The sequence below is a fragment of the Pimephales promelas genome, chromosome 8, assembly GCF_988280905.1.
Source record: "Pimephales promelas chromosome 8, fPimPro1.hap1.1, whole genome shotgun sequence".
Lineage (NCBI taxonomy): Eukaryota > Metazoa > Chordata > Actinopteri > Cypriniformes > Leuciscidae > Pimephales > Pimephales promelas.
In genome coordinates this window covers 32000135-32019473 of record NC_142776.1, presented here as the reverse complement: position 1 = coordinate 32019473, position 19339 = coordinate 32000135, and the positions used below count along the sequence as shown (strand labels likewise).

Here is a 19339-nt window from a genome sequence, read left to right as displayed (position 1 = left end):
GAAATGATGTCCGATTTATTGTTCATTCTTTGGGATCAAATCTATTCAATCAACAATTTATTCACAAAATCAGTCTAAATGATTCAGTCATGATTTGATTCTTGAGTTTAAAACGTAATGACTCAGTGATCTGCAGCTGTTAACAAGTCACTCGATGGGATCGGTCACTTTATTGCTATTAAAACTATTATAAGACTCCAGAAGATTTGAAATACCAACACATTCTCATCCCAAGACGTCATCTAACTGACGTTTTTGACCATACGTCAACATTCGACGTTTTAGGGTACCCTTTAACGTCAGTTAGATGACGATCCTAGGACGTCATCCAACTGACGCTTTACCTTTAGCCTGGGGCAGGGTTAGGGTTAGATAGCGTCATCTAGGGTACCCTAAAACGGCGGATGTTGACGTATGGTCAAAAGCGTCAGTTATATGTCGTCTTGGGATGGACGGGCTGGAAAATACATCACTTAGACAACCTTTTTGTACTTGTTAATGCAAGGTTTTAAATCTTCAACTTCAACATTTGGTCCCCCCAATCATGAACATTTGGATACGATGTTGCTTTTATGTTGATTTTGCATTGCAAGCTTGAAAAGCCATAGTCTATTGGGCACTAAAAAGACACAAGCAATTCTTTGAAATCCTTCTGTTTTTGAAAAGTCAGATTCAGAATAACATAATAGCACAACTTAAATTTTTGAGTAAACAGTACATTTAATTATATTCCTCATTTCACAGTCACATTTCAGACGCAAACCGTCAAACCATTTTCTCCGAAGTGCTGCTCGGATCCCTTACTCACTGCCACTCAGTCTATCTCACACTCACTGGGAGAGTATTGACTTTTAAACCCCACTGTTTAAATGAGAGTAAGCAGTCAGGGCCTGACTTAGCCTTGCCCACAGGGCACACAATCACTCTCAACATTTCACGCCCACAAGTCAAACTTGAGCGGAATGAGAGGTAGAGAGGTCAAAATGAGCTCTCAGCATCCTTAATACCAACTCAATGCTTATTCAGTGGCACACTGCGATTATGATAGATGTTGTCGGTGTCCCTCCCTAGCAACCATAATGTACTCAACGGAAGAACATACCTTGAGCTTTTCTTTGTATAAGGAAACTCTTTATGTGGGAATCATTTGGTGAAACGTATGTCAACTCCAACCCTACCAACCGAATGCCACATTTAACCATTACTTGTGTCTCTTTAAAGCTACACTGTGTGATTTTTACGCCCATCTAGTGGTGAAAAGGCATATGACCATCCAGTGAATATTAGTTTCTATTCCTCTCAATTCCAATTTCGTTTTAACTCCTACGGTGGCCAATGTAGTCCAAAATTAACATGGCTTCCAGTTCGACCTCGTCCATGAGTGTTAACTCAAACGTAAACGCGAAAGGCAAAGCTTGAATTAACGGGTATGTCCGTCTTTGGCTAATGTACTTTCAAGATGGAGGGGCAACATGGCGACCTTACCCAATGGCATATTATACACTCACGAGAATACTTTATTACTTGAAAGAAGTAAATATACATTAATGAGCACATATTTTTGAAAGAACTAAGTGTTTTTAGCTAAGAATAAACTATAAGAGTTACACAGTGAAGCTTTAAAGTGTTCATATAATGAAAAATCTAGTAGATATGGGGTAAAAAACAAATTTTTGATCCATAAAAACATTGGCTTACATCATATTTTTTTGGGGAAAATGCTCACATTTATGATATGACCCCTTAATATAATTAATGACCCATACTTAAAACGTGCCTCTTTATATGTGTTCCTGTTAGAGGTAAGCATTAATCAGAGACAAGCCAAGAAAAGGACTAATGAAGGCAACAAAAACATTTGTGGGCAATTGCTAATCTAGCCAACGTAAGCAGAAAGAATGAAAGCTTTGAGTCTCCTCCTGCTTTGCTGCCGCTGCCGGTGGAAGTGATAAACATGAGATACACTTATTGATCGCCTCATTCCCCCGCTCTGCTGACGAATGTCTCGTAGGCCTAATTCCATGGGACTTCAAAATAAGATTACAGATTTTTATCACCTGGCTGGCAAAGGGAGAAACAGTGGGGAAGAGAATGAGATAGAGGGGAAGGGAGAGAGAGAGAGATCCGAGTGGCAGTCAAGAGGTCTGTCCTTAGGCTAATCCTGCCACAGAAGAATCCCAGAGCCACGTACGGGATAAGTGTCAACCTGTCACTGTTCGGTTACATGCCTGCTGTGGCTTAGAGGTGTGTTGTAAATAATTGCGAATGGCTTAACACACCAAATGACAGATGGTGGCCATCTTAACTAACATTTGATGTATAGGTGACAGATATACAAACACTAATACTAATTAACTTTAATTTGACTAGAATTGACACTGACCTCGCAGTGTTCATTTTTACAAAGTTTTTAATTTCATCGAAATATACTTTAATTTCAGTAAATATTTTATTATGTCATATTTATTCTTTTTAGTCAAATTACTCTGCATCTAATTTCAGCTGTGGTATAAAATGTATTATAAAATATTATAGTTAGTTTAGTTTAGTTAACAAGACACTGCTAAATGTAATCAAATATTTAATACACTATAATACTTTAATATAATACATAGAGAAATAAAAATACAGTAAAAACAGTACGATTATGAAATATTATTGCAATTTCAAATCCCTTCATTAACAACAATTTTCCTCAATAATTTGATCGGTGAGATAAATGCTGGTTTAGTGTGAGATATTTCTATCAAAAATCTGCATTTTATTTAATACCCACAGGTAATCCAGTTTAACCAGACGCTAAAGGTCGGTCTCCTACTACTGTGGCTGACTTATAGACAGGAGAAGAGGAGAGACGGTTGTGGAAACGATTGAGGAATAAGGGAAGCGAAGCGAAAATCGAGGCGAATTATCATAAATATCAAGTCTCTTCAAAACAGAATGGTGCACGAAAGCTGAGAAGCGAGAAGCATTAGTGAAACACAACCACACCTATGACGAATCGCTTCCCTGGCTGGATTATATTAGCTTTTACAATGTGCAGAAGCTATTTATATAATTAATACATTTATAAATCACCGCTATGTTGCGCATCTGGGAAGCCCATTAGGAGAACTTCCCTTTTCTAGGAACCTGCCCCCTCACATTCCACATTGTTTGGAACATAAACAATGAGACAACAGGGATAATAAAACATTCAGCGAGCTCTGTGCAGACTATTCCTGTAAATGGGCCACTGGGCATGCGGGTACAGCATTAGAGCCAGTGCAAGATCCCATAAGGGGAGGATGAATCCCACTGCTCTCTAGCCTACAGGTACTTACTTAATAGGTAGCTGTCTTGTATGAACAATGCCACAGAGCCAACACGGCGGTGAAGGGAAAAGGTTATGAACCCATCATTTTAAAGTCCATATTTAATATGCTTCACTTCATAAGCCTCTGAGTCAAAACACACTACCTAGAAACCTATACCTACCCATTGGGGTCTCATTTTACAATTCAAGCCAATTTGCACTGGTAAACAAATGTAGGCCGAAGGTGCGCATGCAATTAATAGAATGTAAATGTCATTTCCACTTTTTTTTCTTTGTTTCGCTGTTTGGAAGACTGAAATCCTTAACTGATAAATAGTCGTGACTCAAGTAAATCAAGTAAAATTAATAACACTGCATATAAAATAGAGATTAATCCTCCTTAAAGTTACACAAGGTATTCAGTTAAGTGCAGTGATTTATTTGTCTTTTATTGTTTGAGAAACATTAAAAAGAGAGCAGTAGCAATATTAGGCGCCTGTCACTTTAAGACATAATGCACTGATCCAATACTGTACACATGCATTGTCTTTCTTGACTGTTTACAATCACTTAAGACATAACCTACTTTGTTTGCTAGGATATTCGCCAAGACAGGCATGTCGAATTTGTCCAAGCAAAAGAAAATGTGAAAGCGAACTGAATTTAGTTTTCACACGCTGACAGAGAGGCGGGTTTTCGTGCACGAGCATCTTGTTGCGCTTGGATGTTTAAATTGGCAAGGCTTAAAAACGTCTCTCTTATATCATGCACCAAGTGAAAATTATAAATTCTGCTTCGAACATAATAGCCTGCGTCCCTTAATAAGCCACACAATGGGCTATATGCACAGCTTCACTACTTCCTGAACTTCAGCCAGCTCCTTGTTTCCTGTCTGCCATTATTGGCCAAATTGATTAATTCAGGTGTGCTTGTCCTCAGTAGTCAAGGCAACAATAATCAAACACACCTGAATTAATCAAGTTTGGCCAATAATGGCAGGCAGGAAACAAGGAGCTGGCTGGAGTTCAGGAAGTAGTGCAGCTGTGCATAAAGCCTATTCCAGGTATCATTCAGGAGCAGCAGTGGCTCAGTGGTTCATGTAGGTCTACAAACCGGACGGTTGGTGGTCCAATCCCCGGTTCCACCTGACCAAGTGTCGAGGTGTCCATGAGCAAGACACCTAACCCCAGCTGCTCCTGACGAGCTGACTCCACTGTCGGTATATGAATGGGTAAATGTATGGCAATATGTAAATCGCTATATAAATGCAGTCCATGACCATAATGCAAACAAGCAAGCACTTCTAACTAAGCCTTTAATTTAGACAATCTTCAGTTAGGTCAAGAGACACCAGAATGTATTAAAATCAACAACTACTTATTGATGAAAAAAAAATTAAAAAAATTCAGGTGTCATCCTGGATGCAGATGCTGCTCTGCTGTGTGTTTTCCTGGCATATGTGGCCCTCATCTAAGTATAGTAAATTTAACAGCTTTGATCTGGAGTCAAATTGGATCCCAATCACATTGCCATCTGGTAGAAAGGAACACACCCATAGATGCACACACACACACAAAACAGAAGGTCAGGCACAAGGTCACCCTCTCATCTTTTTAATCTGGATAAAAATATTAGAGACATCACGACCGGGAGGCTTTAATCATTTTGATGCACTGTTAAAGCACAACATCCGGCCTTAAAGGTGCAATGTGTAAAAAAAGTTGAGTACCTATTAACAGAAATGCAATAGGACATCCATAACTATATTTTCAGTGGTGAATAAAGAACTTAATAAACCGCTGTTAATGTTTTCATTAACTTAGAATGAGAGATGTATATCTACACAACCGCTGGCACCCCCTTCTATGAAGGTCGACATATGGTGACGTCATGTTTCTACCGTAGCCGAACGCGAACAAACAGTGCTACGGAGCGTGTTTCGTCACTACCTTGAAAGAGAAGCCGCAGAAACCTAGAAACTAGCCATAAACACCGTAATGCTACGTTCACACCGGATGCGAATAGCGCATCAGGCGCAAAAGATTTCAATGTTAAGTCAATGCAAAGACGTGTTACGCGCGTAAAAAATTCCTGCAGCGCGAATGAGGCGTGGAGTCCGGCGCGAAAAACACGAATACGCCTCATTCGCGCGTCAAGTTCATGCGAATGGTGCGAATTGAGCGTCTGCCGCGTTAAGCGCGTTACGCGCGAATGATTTTGTTGGTGCCATTTGTGCATTCATGCGTTTGACGCGAATTCGCGTCTGCTGCCAGAGTTGAAAAATCTGAACTTTGGCGTGAATTCGCGCCGCGTTAACCAATCAGGAGCCTAGCTGCTTGCCCACGTGGTGAAGTGTCTGGATGCTTCAATTAATTATTTTGTAATATGACTAAATGCCTTGTGTGGTTCTAATGCACAAACAAGCAAATATTTTATCACTTAAAACATTATTTCTATATACGAGACATGTTCATTTTGTATTGAATGTTATTCATTCCATATCTAGATTATATGAAATAGTATTATGATGTAAAGACAATCAACATGTGTATAAGTTCGTGTCTGGACGTGAGAGAGAAAAAAAATCACAGGACAGGTTAATAACTTTTGGAGGCTGGCTCTATTTATCATCAAAACAAAAATAAATGACAGCTAGATTAGGTGGATGAGGGCGAGGGTGATCCTCGCTCCGATGCGGGACAACAGGTCATCAAACTGGGCGCGGGACAGGCGGAAGTACCGCTGACAGCGGCCGTTATCCAGGCGCAGCTCATGGAGCGAGCAAATGGTGAAATATAGCCAAACGGTTCGCCTCCGAAGGGTCCGGTGGACACAAATACGGTGACAATGATCCCCACGCCGCTGTTCTAGCTCTCCAGAGCAAATACAATGCGGTGAATCTCTCGATGAATGCTCGATCAACATAAACAAAGATGGCCGTTAACGTGTTTCGGTATTGACGCGCGTAAATTTCGCTTCAAACTTTTTATTTTACCCGTGTCAGTTTTGCTCTTGACGCGCGAATTAACACAAAGTGGTCAAGCGTCAAACTAGACGCGGTAGACGCGAATTTGACGTGCTATTCGCGTCCGGTGTGAACGTAGCATAAGTAGTGACTTTTCCCTTGTCAGTGGTGTAAAATATGCAGTTGGATTGTTTCATGTAACTTCTCCCTCGCTGTGAATGTAGGGATAAATGTGCTGGTCGACACGTCGATCTTGGAAGCATTTTGAGTCGATCGCGAAGAGTTTTCAAAATCAGAGAAAAAAAGCCTATTGTTTGTCTAGGGGATGCGGAGGCGCGCACTGTTACAATCATGTAATTTTTGACGCAAAATGTGCTGGTTACGTTTGTGAGACAATCAGCTGATTACTATTATTATATACTATATTAAGAAGGCTTTTTAAACTTTATCCATTATGTGGTTTATAAAGGACTGTGGTACAGAAACAGTGACAATGTTACACACTCTTGGCTTACTCTGGCTATTCTCTGCTGTCTCAGACGACGATATGTCTGTCCCGTTTTAGCCATTGTAGCTTCTTCGAAAGGGAGGGGTGAGCAGTGGGCTGAGCCCTAAATGCAACTCTCAACCGAACCGCTAGATGTCGCTAAAAACTACACACTGCACCTTTAAGTTGATTTTCTACAGGTCAGGGCTGAAGACTGGAAAGTAGTCCTGCATCATGTCCTTCACTTCAATAAACGTGACATGTGGCTTTAGCTGTTCAAATATTCATGCATCTCAAGACAACGTACCAAAGAAAGACAGCTTTCCCTGCACAGAGTTTCTTCCTTTTGTGTTCTCTGCCACACACTCGTACGTTCCCGCGTCCTCTTGCTGGAAGTAAGGGATCTCCATCACGCCACTGGTTTTCCTTACATCCACTTTACGAGCGAAAGGGACTCCATCCACCCGATGCCAGCTTATGGATGGTACCGGACTGCGTTGGGTGTTGGGGGGAAGACATCACACAAAACACAAAAATAAATTCAAGGACTGATTACAAACCGTTTCTATTGACGGCATCCTTCTAATACTTACTTTCCCAATGCAAAACACTCTAGACGCACGGTTGAACCTTTGGCCACTTGAACGACCTCTGGAAACTGCACTTCAATCTTTGGCTCATATTCTCCCATAACACCTACAAAAAGAAACACTCAAACGTCACTCAAATACACAATTATTTCCAACAAAAGTATCAATTACTCCATCTGCAATTGCAAATTATAAAGAGGCCAATCATTTTTCTCCCTTTCATTATTATTGCATGATTTATTTTGTCCCTTCTGAAAGACTTTTGGGATAGCAGGGAGCCCTGATATCTCATTCTGTGTGTTTGTGAGGTGTGCTATCGGACTAGCGACTAAGCTGTCTGAGGGGAACTCAAAAAGATGCTTATCTGTAATGTCTAATGCTGGCCGCTTATGTCAGCGCTGCCAAATTGGAAGGGTTGAAGAGAGGCAATCATCTTCTTCTGTAGCATCCCAGGTAGAGAGACATGTACAATGGGGTTTGAAATTGTGCCTGGAGATCATACTGTCACAGTAGCCATTGAGTGGCTCATGATGGTCAAATACTACTGATAGAAACATCAGGTTTTTAGACAACATGTTTTACACCACAATTCAGACAAGGCATGGGTGTCTGCCACTGGGAAGTAAACTAAACAAAAAAATGCAAACACATACACGTTGGGTTTCCATGTTTTATGCCATTTTGTCCTCATATCGTACAGTTTACCTGAACCATACACACACAAACACACACCAAACTTTTGAATGATATTAGAGTGTATATACATACAGTATATGTTATAAATAATTGTGATTGTGGGCACCTTTGACTACTTAAAACGTGTCCTGAAAAAAAAAAAAAACTGGATATACATTCAACTCCCTAAAGCAACAAATTTGTTAGCAGTCAATTAACTTTGCTATTATAAAAGCAAAAATAAATGTATTTAAATTCTTAAATACGGTTTTTAGCCCTACTTTCAGATAATTGTGTAAAAACTATTTAAAATGTATCAAATAACAATAATATATAGCTAGAATTGCTTAATTAAAAAAATTCAAACATTTTTTTTCCACCCTTTAAAATCGACCTAGATGACAAACATTATCTGATAAATAAGAATTTGTTTGTCTGTTATGACATTTGACAATTTCTTTTTTATCACCCTTGTTCATGAGTGTGATGAAATTGTAAATCCACCAAGAAGCAACAATTAGATCTGCCTAAGACAAATGACCTTTCAGTTTGAGGGCCTTTGATAATGCCAGCCTAGAGGCACCAAAACATGCTGCCACAGCATCTTAAAGTTTGCAGAGAAACAGCTTATTAACCTTTGTATAAAATTTGTATTCAAATCTTTTTATCTTTTGTAGCCACATAGTTCTATGACGCATTTAGGATCGATTGTACATATCGAGACATCGACAAGCATCCTCACCGTCAGTGCGCAGTATCAGAGGAGTGGGTGGGCCTTGGACGCGCGTCTTGGTGACAGTATTGGTCACAACACAGGTGTAGTTGCCCACATCAGACGGCTCAACTTTGGCGATGTATAGATTCCCCGTCTCCTGCGACACGAATCGACGAGAATCCTGCTTCACGAATGACGGGTACTCATTAAAAATCCAGGTGAACGTCAAAGCTGTTATAGAAAAAAAAAAAAGGAAAGATGGAGAAAAGACCGTCAACATCACACATGAGAAGAAAGAGGTCATTCGACTGCCCGGAAACTACATTTGCATAAACATAACTAGAGTACACGGTGACATTTCCTCTCTCAGCAGAGCCTAAATGGCATATGTGGGCTCTGCTCATGAATCTTGCGCCTCCCTAGAGTTACTAAATTAGCATTGGGGCTACATGCTAGGGTGAAAATTAATCAGCCTGAGGAGGGTTGTGTGGCTTAGGGGGTGAAAATTAATGACAGAAACGATAACCAGTGCCCTGTGATTAGTTGGCCTCTATTCAAGTGGGGAAGTGGTCGTATGTAACCAATGCTCAACAATCCAGAGAGCTATTCGTTTTGACATTGGTCAGGTAATGGATAATCAGGCAACATGTAATGAGCAATCCAAACAGCATTTCATAAAAGCAAAGAGTTTTTAAAGAAAACTACCCAAATCTTAAAGTAAAACCATTGAAAACACAACAAACGGATAGAAATGCCCAACCATCTTAATTGTGAGAATCTCACAAAAACTGTGAAGAAAAGTCCTTGTTCCTCCACAACAATATTTTTAAGAATTTGTATTTTCACGACAATTCCCATCTTCAATTGTTGGTAGCTCACTATGATGTGAAAACATATAATTTCCATTACAGTAATGACAAAAAAATGGTAAATTGTAAAGTACACTTACTGTACATTTAAGCATAACAAGGTGTTTCAGTATACGTAAATCACATTAGAATTTATTCTAGGCCTACTGTATTCTATTTATTGTAATTAAAAAACAATTAGGCTGGCTTTTTTTGAGGAAAAAGTACTTAATTGTCATGAAAGTAATGTTAGAAACCCAAAACGTTTTATTCTTTAAAGGGTTAGTTCACCCAAAAATGAAAATTAAGTCATTAATTACTCACCCCCATGCTGTACCAACCCCGTAAGACCTTCGTTCGTCTTCGGAACACAAATGAAAATATTTTTGATTAAATTTGAGAGCTGTATAACTACCACATTGGCTCCTGAGGGACTGCCTCTTGACGGCCCAGAAAGTCAATGAAGAAAATGTTTAAATATCCCAAGTGACTACCGTAGCTCAACTATATGTTTATCAAGCGACGCGAATACTTTTTGTGCGAAAAAACAAACAAAAATAACGAGTTTATTCGACTATTTCTTTTCTTCCTTGTAGGCCAGAAACGAGATTTCCTTACTTACACTACTTCAGATCGCAATTCTCGCGCATGCGTCGTGGAAATCTAAGGAAATCTCGTTTCACAAAAAAAAAATATCGGCATACACTTAATGTCACATCTGTCAGTGGTCGTTCCTCTACCAGCACAGAAAAACAGTTTCAAACCAGATTTCTGGGAGTTACAATTGTTTTGCCTTTTGCTGATTCAATTACGCACAATCCCTGTCATTCTCCAAGTTACGCTGACAAGTCTGAGGCATGAAAAGCGAAAGGTGAAACCGGCATTTCTTTAGTATCCAGGTGTGATTCGAAATGAAAAAAGATATGTCCTTATCAGGGGAAGCGCTTTGCGATAACAATTCAACTTCTGACTTTTACTTTGAATTCTTTGAAACTGCTAGTACATGTTTATAATTGGAGAAAGGCTCTAAAATGAATACTTTTAAAGTGCATTTAGTGCAACTTAGCATAAGTAAAAATTTAAATAGCTTCTCAAAACAGCAATAAAGAAATCAGTTGTCAATCTAATAAGCATCTAACGGCATTTGTGGAGGAACAATGCACTCAAGCATTAATAAGCCAATGTGCATTTCCCGTCACCATGCAGTCTCCTCCATGTTTTTGCAGAGAATACCTATCTTATTCAAGCAAACCACTCTGAAATTGGACATGTCATGATGTGAGCAGTCCATTTGCACCGTCAATGATAAATCCATTTGCAGGACGTTGTAATGTTCTACTCAGCCAAGGCTTTTTGCTCCCCAGCAGCGCATTTAATCGACAGGCACATAGCATCTCTCCAGCTTAGCCCAATCAAACCCACTCACTCGTTAGCTAATTAAACAAAACAGTCTTGGAGGATTCCTGCCTGAGCCCTGGTCATTTATCACAGTTTGATCTGATCCATAGCTGTGGGCTTCGGCTATCTTGCGCACAGAAGGGGCTTGAGCGGCTTGGTTTTCCCACCCGTGAACCCTGAGCGCTACGCTAACATTATTCAGGTCGATTCTTCAATATAACTGTAACATAAGGAAAGTATTTAGATAAGCAAGACTTTCATAAATGTCAAGCTCAGGTACTTAAATTCTTACTTTTAATGAAAGTTTTAACCAGTAATTAACAGTAAAATTAGCAGGGTGGCTAAAAAGATGTAAACAAAGCGCTAAAGCTAGCTGTAGCTAAGTGTTAGGTTACAGAAGGGCAGCACGAGGGCACTAACCAAAGTTAATTTTGATACTTCTTTTTTTAAATCTCTCTTATGCTAGCGTTGTGCTTTGCAAATGTTTGATAAGTCGCTTGCAGGGGATATAATGCCTGCACGCACAGACATCTGGGGCTCACGACAAGCTGAATAGCGTAATGTGATTTTGAGCTATCGCACATGGCAAAACAGGATCTGCTTTCTGATTTAAATCATGGCATCCATGCATTCAAGCAATTATTCCTCACAATGCTGAATTTTGAAGTAAAAACTTCAAATGCTAATACCATAGTACAGAAAAGTCATACAGTTACAATATAGCAACATGCAACCTCAACACAACCAATTTCTAGTTCCCTCTTAAATCAATTATTCATACCCTTAGATTTATGTTTTTTTCAATTGGTTTGCTTAGATTTGCTTAGATATCAAGGTCCAAAGAAATTGCACATAATACAACAAAATGAGAACATCTAAGCAGATTAAAATATAACATAAAACCACAACGTTTTCACATTTTTCCCCTGATATGAAACCTTTCAGCTGGGCACTCCCCCCCCAAAAAAAAACTAGATTAAAAAAAAAAAACATTATAAATGCTACAAAGAATCTTCCATGCAGTATGTGAAATGTTCAAGGTTCACTCTGAAATTTGATGTGCAAGAAGCCAAGACTCTTCACTTTGAAGGGTCCCTAGAGGGGACTGTCAGATGCTGACAAAACTCAGTTTGCATTATCCGAAGAATGCTGGGGTTGCAGAAAGTCAGCAGAGAAGTCAACATAAAACGAAAAGGGAAAAAATAAGACCATATAAGATTTGTGCAAATTGTACGGACATGTGGAGAGTATTAAGAAAGATGAAGGAAACTAAATTTTGCTTTCTAAGGGCAGGTCTGTACAAAACTGCAGATTTTCCAATGTTGAGTTAACATCAACAGCATAAATATCTATTAAAGGGGTGAGAAAACAAATTTTCCTTGAGCTTTTGACATCTAAGAGGTCATCATATTATAAGAATATCCTGTAAGTTTCAGAACTGAAAACATCCTTGTTAGTCCAAAAAAAGCTTTTATTGACACCAGGCTCAGCAAACGACTCGTTTTCAAAGTGGGGAACTATGATGTCAAAGAGGATAAAACACCACCCCCGCGGAAGAAGATCAACGCCTACTTCAACACGGCCGGTTTAGCCCCGCCCACCGATTCGCGCATTACACGCATTGCTAAATAACATAGGCCATTTTACAACACTGGATGTTTTCAAAACAATTTCCCCCAAGTGCATTGACGGGTGAGTTGAAACTCATTATAATATGCAAAACTGTTATCTACTTACAGCAGTGGGCGTTTACTTAAAAGTCTTCAGTGTGAGAGCCCTCAAAACTAGGGTACAAAATCGCCTATTACTTATTCATTTTGATGTTTTTGAATGCAAAAACCAAGCGAACGTCATAAGACAACAATATAATAAAAATTAAAAAGCCAGTTTTAGTGATTCGTATATTTAAAAAAAAAATTTTAAAAGCCATTTGCAGATTTGCTAGTGTGAGTTTCAGATGACAACTTGATTGGCTAAAAAATGGCAGACAGGGAGCGGGACAGAGGGGAAACTTATTTACATAACTTGGGGGTTTTCTCCATTCAAAAGTAAACAAAACACAACAACGATGTACTAAAAACGGAAAAGTTATTCCTTAGTGTTTTTTGCTTGCAGACGACAACTTGTCAAAACTATCGCCGTTCACACGGATCTGCGAAATGAATAAATGCACTGTGTTATGCATGACAGGCCAGGCGATGTCACTTTAGAATGAATGTGCATGGGTCACTGTATTCACAAACTTTGCAATCTTCGAAATAATACCACACCTGTCCCCAATAAGCCACTTGATTTGAAGTATCATTCATTTCATTTATTTCATATGTGAAATAAACACACACAAATATTTTCAATTAGGATTTTTTTCCTCCAGATTTTAGTAAGCATCACCGAAAATAAATAGGCAAAAACACTTTAAGCAGTTCAACATATCCATTGCAAAAAAAAAAAAAAAATATCAATTTGTTTTGTACTTTTTCTTGCCATTAACTTGACATGGTGAAGGTGACAGTGTAATCTGGCTCAATGACAAATTATCTAATGTGCTTACACAAGCACTACTGATGTGTGACAGTAACTAGAACTACAATTAGAAAATAGATGTTTTAGACTTTAGGCTAGTTCACAGTGAATGGTATAAACAGTCTATCTGACAACAATCCCTCTCTTTCCAATTTGCAGCAGGTGTGGAAGCCCAGGGGATAACACTGGTGTAGGAAGTATTTAAAAAAACAACAAAACACTATCATATTTCATTTTAGCAGTAATAAACCATTATTACACCGGTGAAGAAACAGAGAGAAAAGACATATCTGCAGACAAAATAAACCATCTATCACCGCAAACACCAGTCTCAGTTCCAATCAAAGAGACCCATTCATTATTTTTACGCTCCGTCATGCCGCAAGCAGGAAATAAAGCTTTATGAAAAGATGCACATATCTGCCTCTTAATCGCGCATTATCGATACGAGTACCCTTTATGAATTTTAATAGCATCACAGCTGCCTGATCATTGCCTGTTAATAATACATGTGAGACTTGTTGTGACAACATAATGCATATTTAATCATTGTGCCCGGGATCACACAAGCTTACTGCTTGGGAAATATTTAAACAAAGTTAATTGATTAATTAATAATTTCGTAAATAAATAAATGATAAAAACAACACTGATCAAAGGATTGAGTTAAGTGGCACTTTGTAAATTAAGACTTTTTAAGCAATCAAAACTTTGTTTGTAAAAATGATGATTGCAAGCAGGATTACATGCAAATCAAAATAAAGTTTATATACAGTATGTATATATACAGTGTATATATATATATATATATATATATATATATATATATATATATATAATAGGCCTGTCAAATGATTAATTGCGATTAATCGCATCCAAAATAAAAGTTTGTGTTTACATAATATGTGTGGGTGCACAGTGTATAATTATTTTATATATATAAATACACACACATGCTTGTATATATTTAATAAATATTTTCATGTATATACTCTGTATAGATTTATATATATAATTTATATTATATATAAATATTTTATAAATAATATTTTTTTCTTAAATATACATGCATGTGTGTCTATTTATATATATACAAAACAATTATACACAGTGCACCCACATATATTATGTAAACACAAACTTTTATTTTGGATGCGATTAATCACGATTAATCGTTTGACAGCCCTGATATATATTGTAAATTCACAATCATGTGAATTGTTATTATTATAATTGAACTTATACACACACTTATTAAAAACAAACCACAGTCTAATAAAAAAGTTACATTTTACATTTTTTAATTTATGTTTAGTTTATGTTCAATTTTATGTTTAGTTCTTTTTTTTTTGTACCGAAACCGTAACGAACCGTCACTTCAAAACCAAAGTATGTACCGAACACTCTCAGAAAAAAAGGTACGAAAGCTGTCACTGGGGCGGTATCAAAAGGTACACTTTTGTACCTAAAGGGTGCATATTGGTACCTTCATGGTACATATTTGTACAATTATGGTACCAATATGCACCCTTTAGGTACAAAAGTGTACCTTTTTGAAAAGGTACCGCCCCAGTGACAGCTTTCGTACCTTTTTTTCTGACAGTGAACCGTTTGTGTACCGTTGACCTAGGCTAATATTTTTATTTTTTTTAACAGTCCCTCTCATCTCTGTTTATATCTTCCTAAGAGAGAAATGATCCACTATACGAGTCTGTCTCTGAGTGCAGCGTTTACCGTCGTCTGGCCTTGTGTTGACAGGCACAGTGAGAACCGAGAAGAGTGAACCTGAAAATCAGAGAACACAGCGGCAGTCTGCGAAGCACTTCGCTAAAGGCCTCCAGAATATCAGCGTCTTCTTTTCTCTTAACGGGACCAGACAGAGTGCACATGCTCTGTGCTCTCAGCTCGCAGGACTCCGGGGCAGATGCCATAATGCCCATTGTAAGCGCGAGCGCAGAAAAGAAGCGATTTCAGCGTTCGCTACACCTGAAAGGACCGTTTCTCCATTAGGAAATGGAGGTCAGCTGCATTAGATTCCCACACTAAACATGGTTATTGAGGAATATGCGGTATGGCGTCTGAATACAGAGAGGCTTTGGGGGCTGAGGTGGAGGTGGAAGCTGCTCAACTGCTTGTGCGTGACTGATCCGACCTGACTGCGGCTGCACAGAAGGCTCCATTTGGGTCTACGCTGCACATTTTTCGGGCCACTCCTGAAGTCACTCGCGCACACAAACATTTACTCACACCCATTACGCCGTGTCCAGCGATGAGGAATATGCATCTCAGAAGAAAGCTGACACACTGATCAGATGCAAACTCCTTTTGTACTCTGCGCTTTATGGACGTGCAAGGACATGGGACGGGAAGACAAGGAATAGAGGACAAAAGACAAAGGGATGACACCTTGTTGAGTCTAAAATAGCTCGAGGCCAAAAGCTGCTCTATTATTATTATTATCTCTCCATTAACAACACAAATACTTTGTCCTTGGCTTGACTGCTCACTTGGGTCTCACACAAAATATCCTGCAAAGGAAGAGAAATAAAAAATGCTAACTGATGAGTAACTGGTGACTAACATAAAACATGATTTAAATTGAATTCAAAGATATACAAAAACCATCTAATTAAAACATCTGGCACATCTCACATGTCGTCAGAGGGTGAAAATAATATAATCAGATGGTGTTTTTCACCCAAAAGAAATGTGATGACAAATAAATGGAATAATCCTCACATTAAACCACCAAAATTAAAATGACACATACAAAGGTGCAACGTGTCTCCACATTTTGTGACAGGTGTTTAACATGAGAAAAACACGGGACTGGCTCATCTTTAACTTGAACAAGAAAGTTAAGCAGTTACTGTACATTGCTGTATGCACTGTAAAAAAATTTGGAGTAGGATTTACTTGAAAAAAGCTTGCTAACTTTTTTCACTCAGAAAATGCTAGTACATTTTAAAAAAGATTTGCCAAGTGAAAACCTAAACATATTTATCAGTAGCTTTAATTAGAAATCTTTAAGTTAAATTTACTTGGAATATGGAATTAAGTAAACTTTACAAAAATAAGTCATTTTAACTCAGCTAGTAAAGGGTTGATTAATATCGATTTCCTTTGCCTTTGTGTTAATTTCACTAAAACAATAACATTGAATTTTATTAGTCATTTATAGTTTGTGCTTTACTTAGATCATCCAAGTAATTTATATTACATCATTTCAGATGTTAAGCATCATGTGAATGCAAACACCTCAATACTTGGTAGACAATACACAACGGCGGTAACATTTGATGGGTCGTTTTTGTGTTTGAATGTGTCGTTTTGAGCAAAAAAATTTACTCGAAATGTCACAAAATGGCAAGTTACTAATACTGACAACAAAAAATCATTGATAAAACAGTGTAAATACAGCTGGAAACAAGTGAAAAATGAACTTCATTAATTGTTCAAGGCCCAGTGCATGATGGGAACCCCAGTATCAGAAAAGTTGAGTAATTTTTACTTAATTTAATTGAGTTGATATTTACACTTTAATTTCTACTCGCTTGAATTAAGTACTGATATGGAATTTACTTCGTTTTTTTTAATTCTTGCCTGAACTAACTTTTTCATGTAAATTACATTGTTTTTTTTTCACTAGTATTTACTTCACCAAAAAATCATTTTTTTTACAGTGTGGAAATAAGAAAAATAACACAAAAAAATAATGCCTCAAATCAAATAAATCTAAAATAACCGACAATTGGGAAAAAGTACATTTTGGACCCTGGAGCTCTTTTAATTTGGGCCATTAAGTAACCACCTAGCATTTAAACACCTGCATGTATTAAAAACACCAAACCATATAGCAACCTGCAAAAAACTAAGCTGTTGCACTATTCGATATACCACAATAAAGGCTAGTTCAATAATAGAAGTAAACTGCTTAAGTTTACTGATTTTGTATGGTAACTGCTTTTCGAATTGTCATTTATAGACATAATGAAAGGCAGACGGCACTAAGCGCAGCTCCTAAGTCTCCTAAGCCTTATAGGAGCCTAGCACATAATAAGTTGTTTTGTTGTTGGGAATGAGTGGCAGTGTATTCCTGTAGGGCTGAATTTATTCCCACAGGATTGGTGTACGGGTGAGAAAATGTGTGTGTGTGTGTGTGTGTGTGAGAGAGAGGGGGCGGGTGTTTGTTAGCAGGAAGCCTTGGAGACATTATAATGTGTGATTGGTGTCCAATGGAGAGGGAAACACTGTTTACTGACAGCAAGGAGAGACAAGGGTGGCTTGAAGTTGTTGCAATGTTTTGAGTCTTTCTGATATGCCAGTAAAACTTCATGCAAGATTTGATCTACTGTCATTTATATAAAATAATATCTTTTCAGATACTAATATGAGCAAGATAAATTGTGTGCTATTACTTGTCTAAGCAATTACACATACATTTTTCACCTGGGTAAACTATTGCGAAACCCAATGAAGTTGGAAACTGAGTAATATCGAGGAATTAGAAAGGTTGTGTCTGATGACTTGGGACAGTAAGCAAGAACCTAGTAATCACCCAGAACACCATAGCAAACACACAGCAACATATGAAAGTTTGAATGTTATGACAGAAAAAAATGGTGAAAAGTAAAAAAAAAAAAAAAAGAAAGAAAGAAAAAGAAAAATCTAAAAAGTTTTAGTGTCGAATAAAGTTATGTAGGACTTCAAATTTACATTTTTCATAGCAACTGTCAGGGAAACTTTGAAAAACTGGGATACTGAGTGTAAGTGACACCCATAAGCAGAAAGATCTTCGGGACATTCCTAAATTGGGCTGGAGAACACAATTATTAGGTCACAAACTTGCAGAGTTCATGCAGATTGAGTTGTATTTTTATTATTATTAATTCACTAATGTCAGACTTCTGGACATCATTGTAAATGTATGTATATGAAGAGTTCAGATGCAAAAGCCTCTAAGTGCCATTTGAAATTTTCTTCTAGAATGATCATTTTTATCAAGCTTGTATATTTAAGTTCAGTGATTTCACTTAAATTGCAATGATAATTACCTATTAATTGTTATTTAAGTGAAATTACTGAACTTAAATATACAAGTTTGATAAAAATCATCATTAAAGAAGAAAATTTCAAATGGCATTTAGAGGCTTTTGCATCTGAACTCTTCATATATATATATATATATATATATATATATATATATATATATATATATATATATATATATATATATATATATATATCATATTACCCTAAAATGTAGGGAAAAAGGTAATGATATATCCACTACCCCAATCTTGATTTGTATAACTGATACAAGTATTGTAAAGGCTGTTTAAACACTCTGAATCAGACTTTAATTAATATATTCACAGCATGTCCAGATGTTAAATAGAGAGGGTATGATGAAATACCCCATGAATGATGACTTAATAAGCCCCATAATACATGGCACCAGATTGCTCCTCATTTATTCACTGATCATGCATACAGTATAGAATCTTATATGTTCACCATTTAAAAGAGGTTCATACCATTTTAAAAATGTTTATATTTTGTCACATCAACTTAAGCATTTGCTAAAAACCAGACTGTATTCTTAAGAGTCTGTCACACATTTAAAAATATACACTAGTGAGAAAAAAATATCATTTTCATGAATGAATGAATGAATTAATAAATTAATTAAGTTAAGTTATTGTGATTTATAACATTTTAGGTCAAATTAAGGTGATAAAGATGCCAAAAAGGTTCTAAAACAAACATATTTAAGTAAAAAAAAAAGAAAAGAAAAAAATCGAACACTGTGTAACAACATACAATAATATCCGACAAAGAAC

The 19339-nt window shown here is 37.4% G+C and overlaps 1 protein-coding gene across 5 annotated transcripts in view; it reads right to left on the bottom strand.

Annotated features, from left to right (window-relative positions):
• The window catches only part of cntn4 (contactin 4), a 195043-nt gene that overhangs the window by 56402 nt on the left and 119302 nt on the right, over positions 1–19339 (bottom strand). For all 5 annotated transcript variants that reach the window (XM_039649158.2, XM_089134388.1, XM_039649156.2 and 2 more), the window contains 3 exons: positions 8755–8958; positions 7341–7443; positions 7055–7239 (listed from right to left, as the gene is read on the bottom strand). In XM_039649158.2, coding sequence (XP_039505092.2) covers positions 7055–7239; positions 7341–7443; positions 8755–8958 — 492 coding nt within the window. The remainder of the gene's footprint in view (positions 1–7054; positions 7240–7340; positions 7444–8754; positions 8959–19339) is intronic.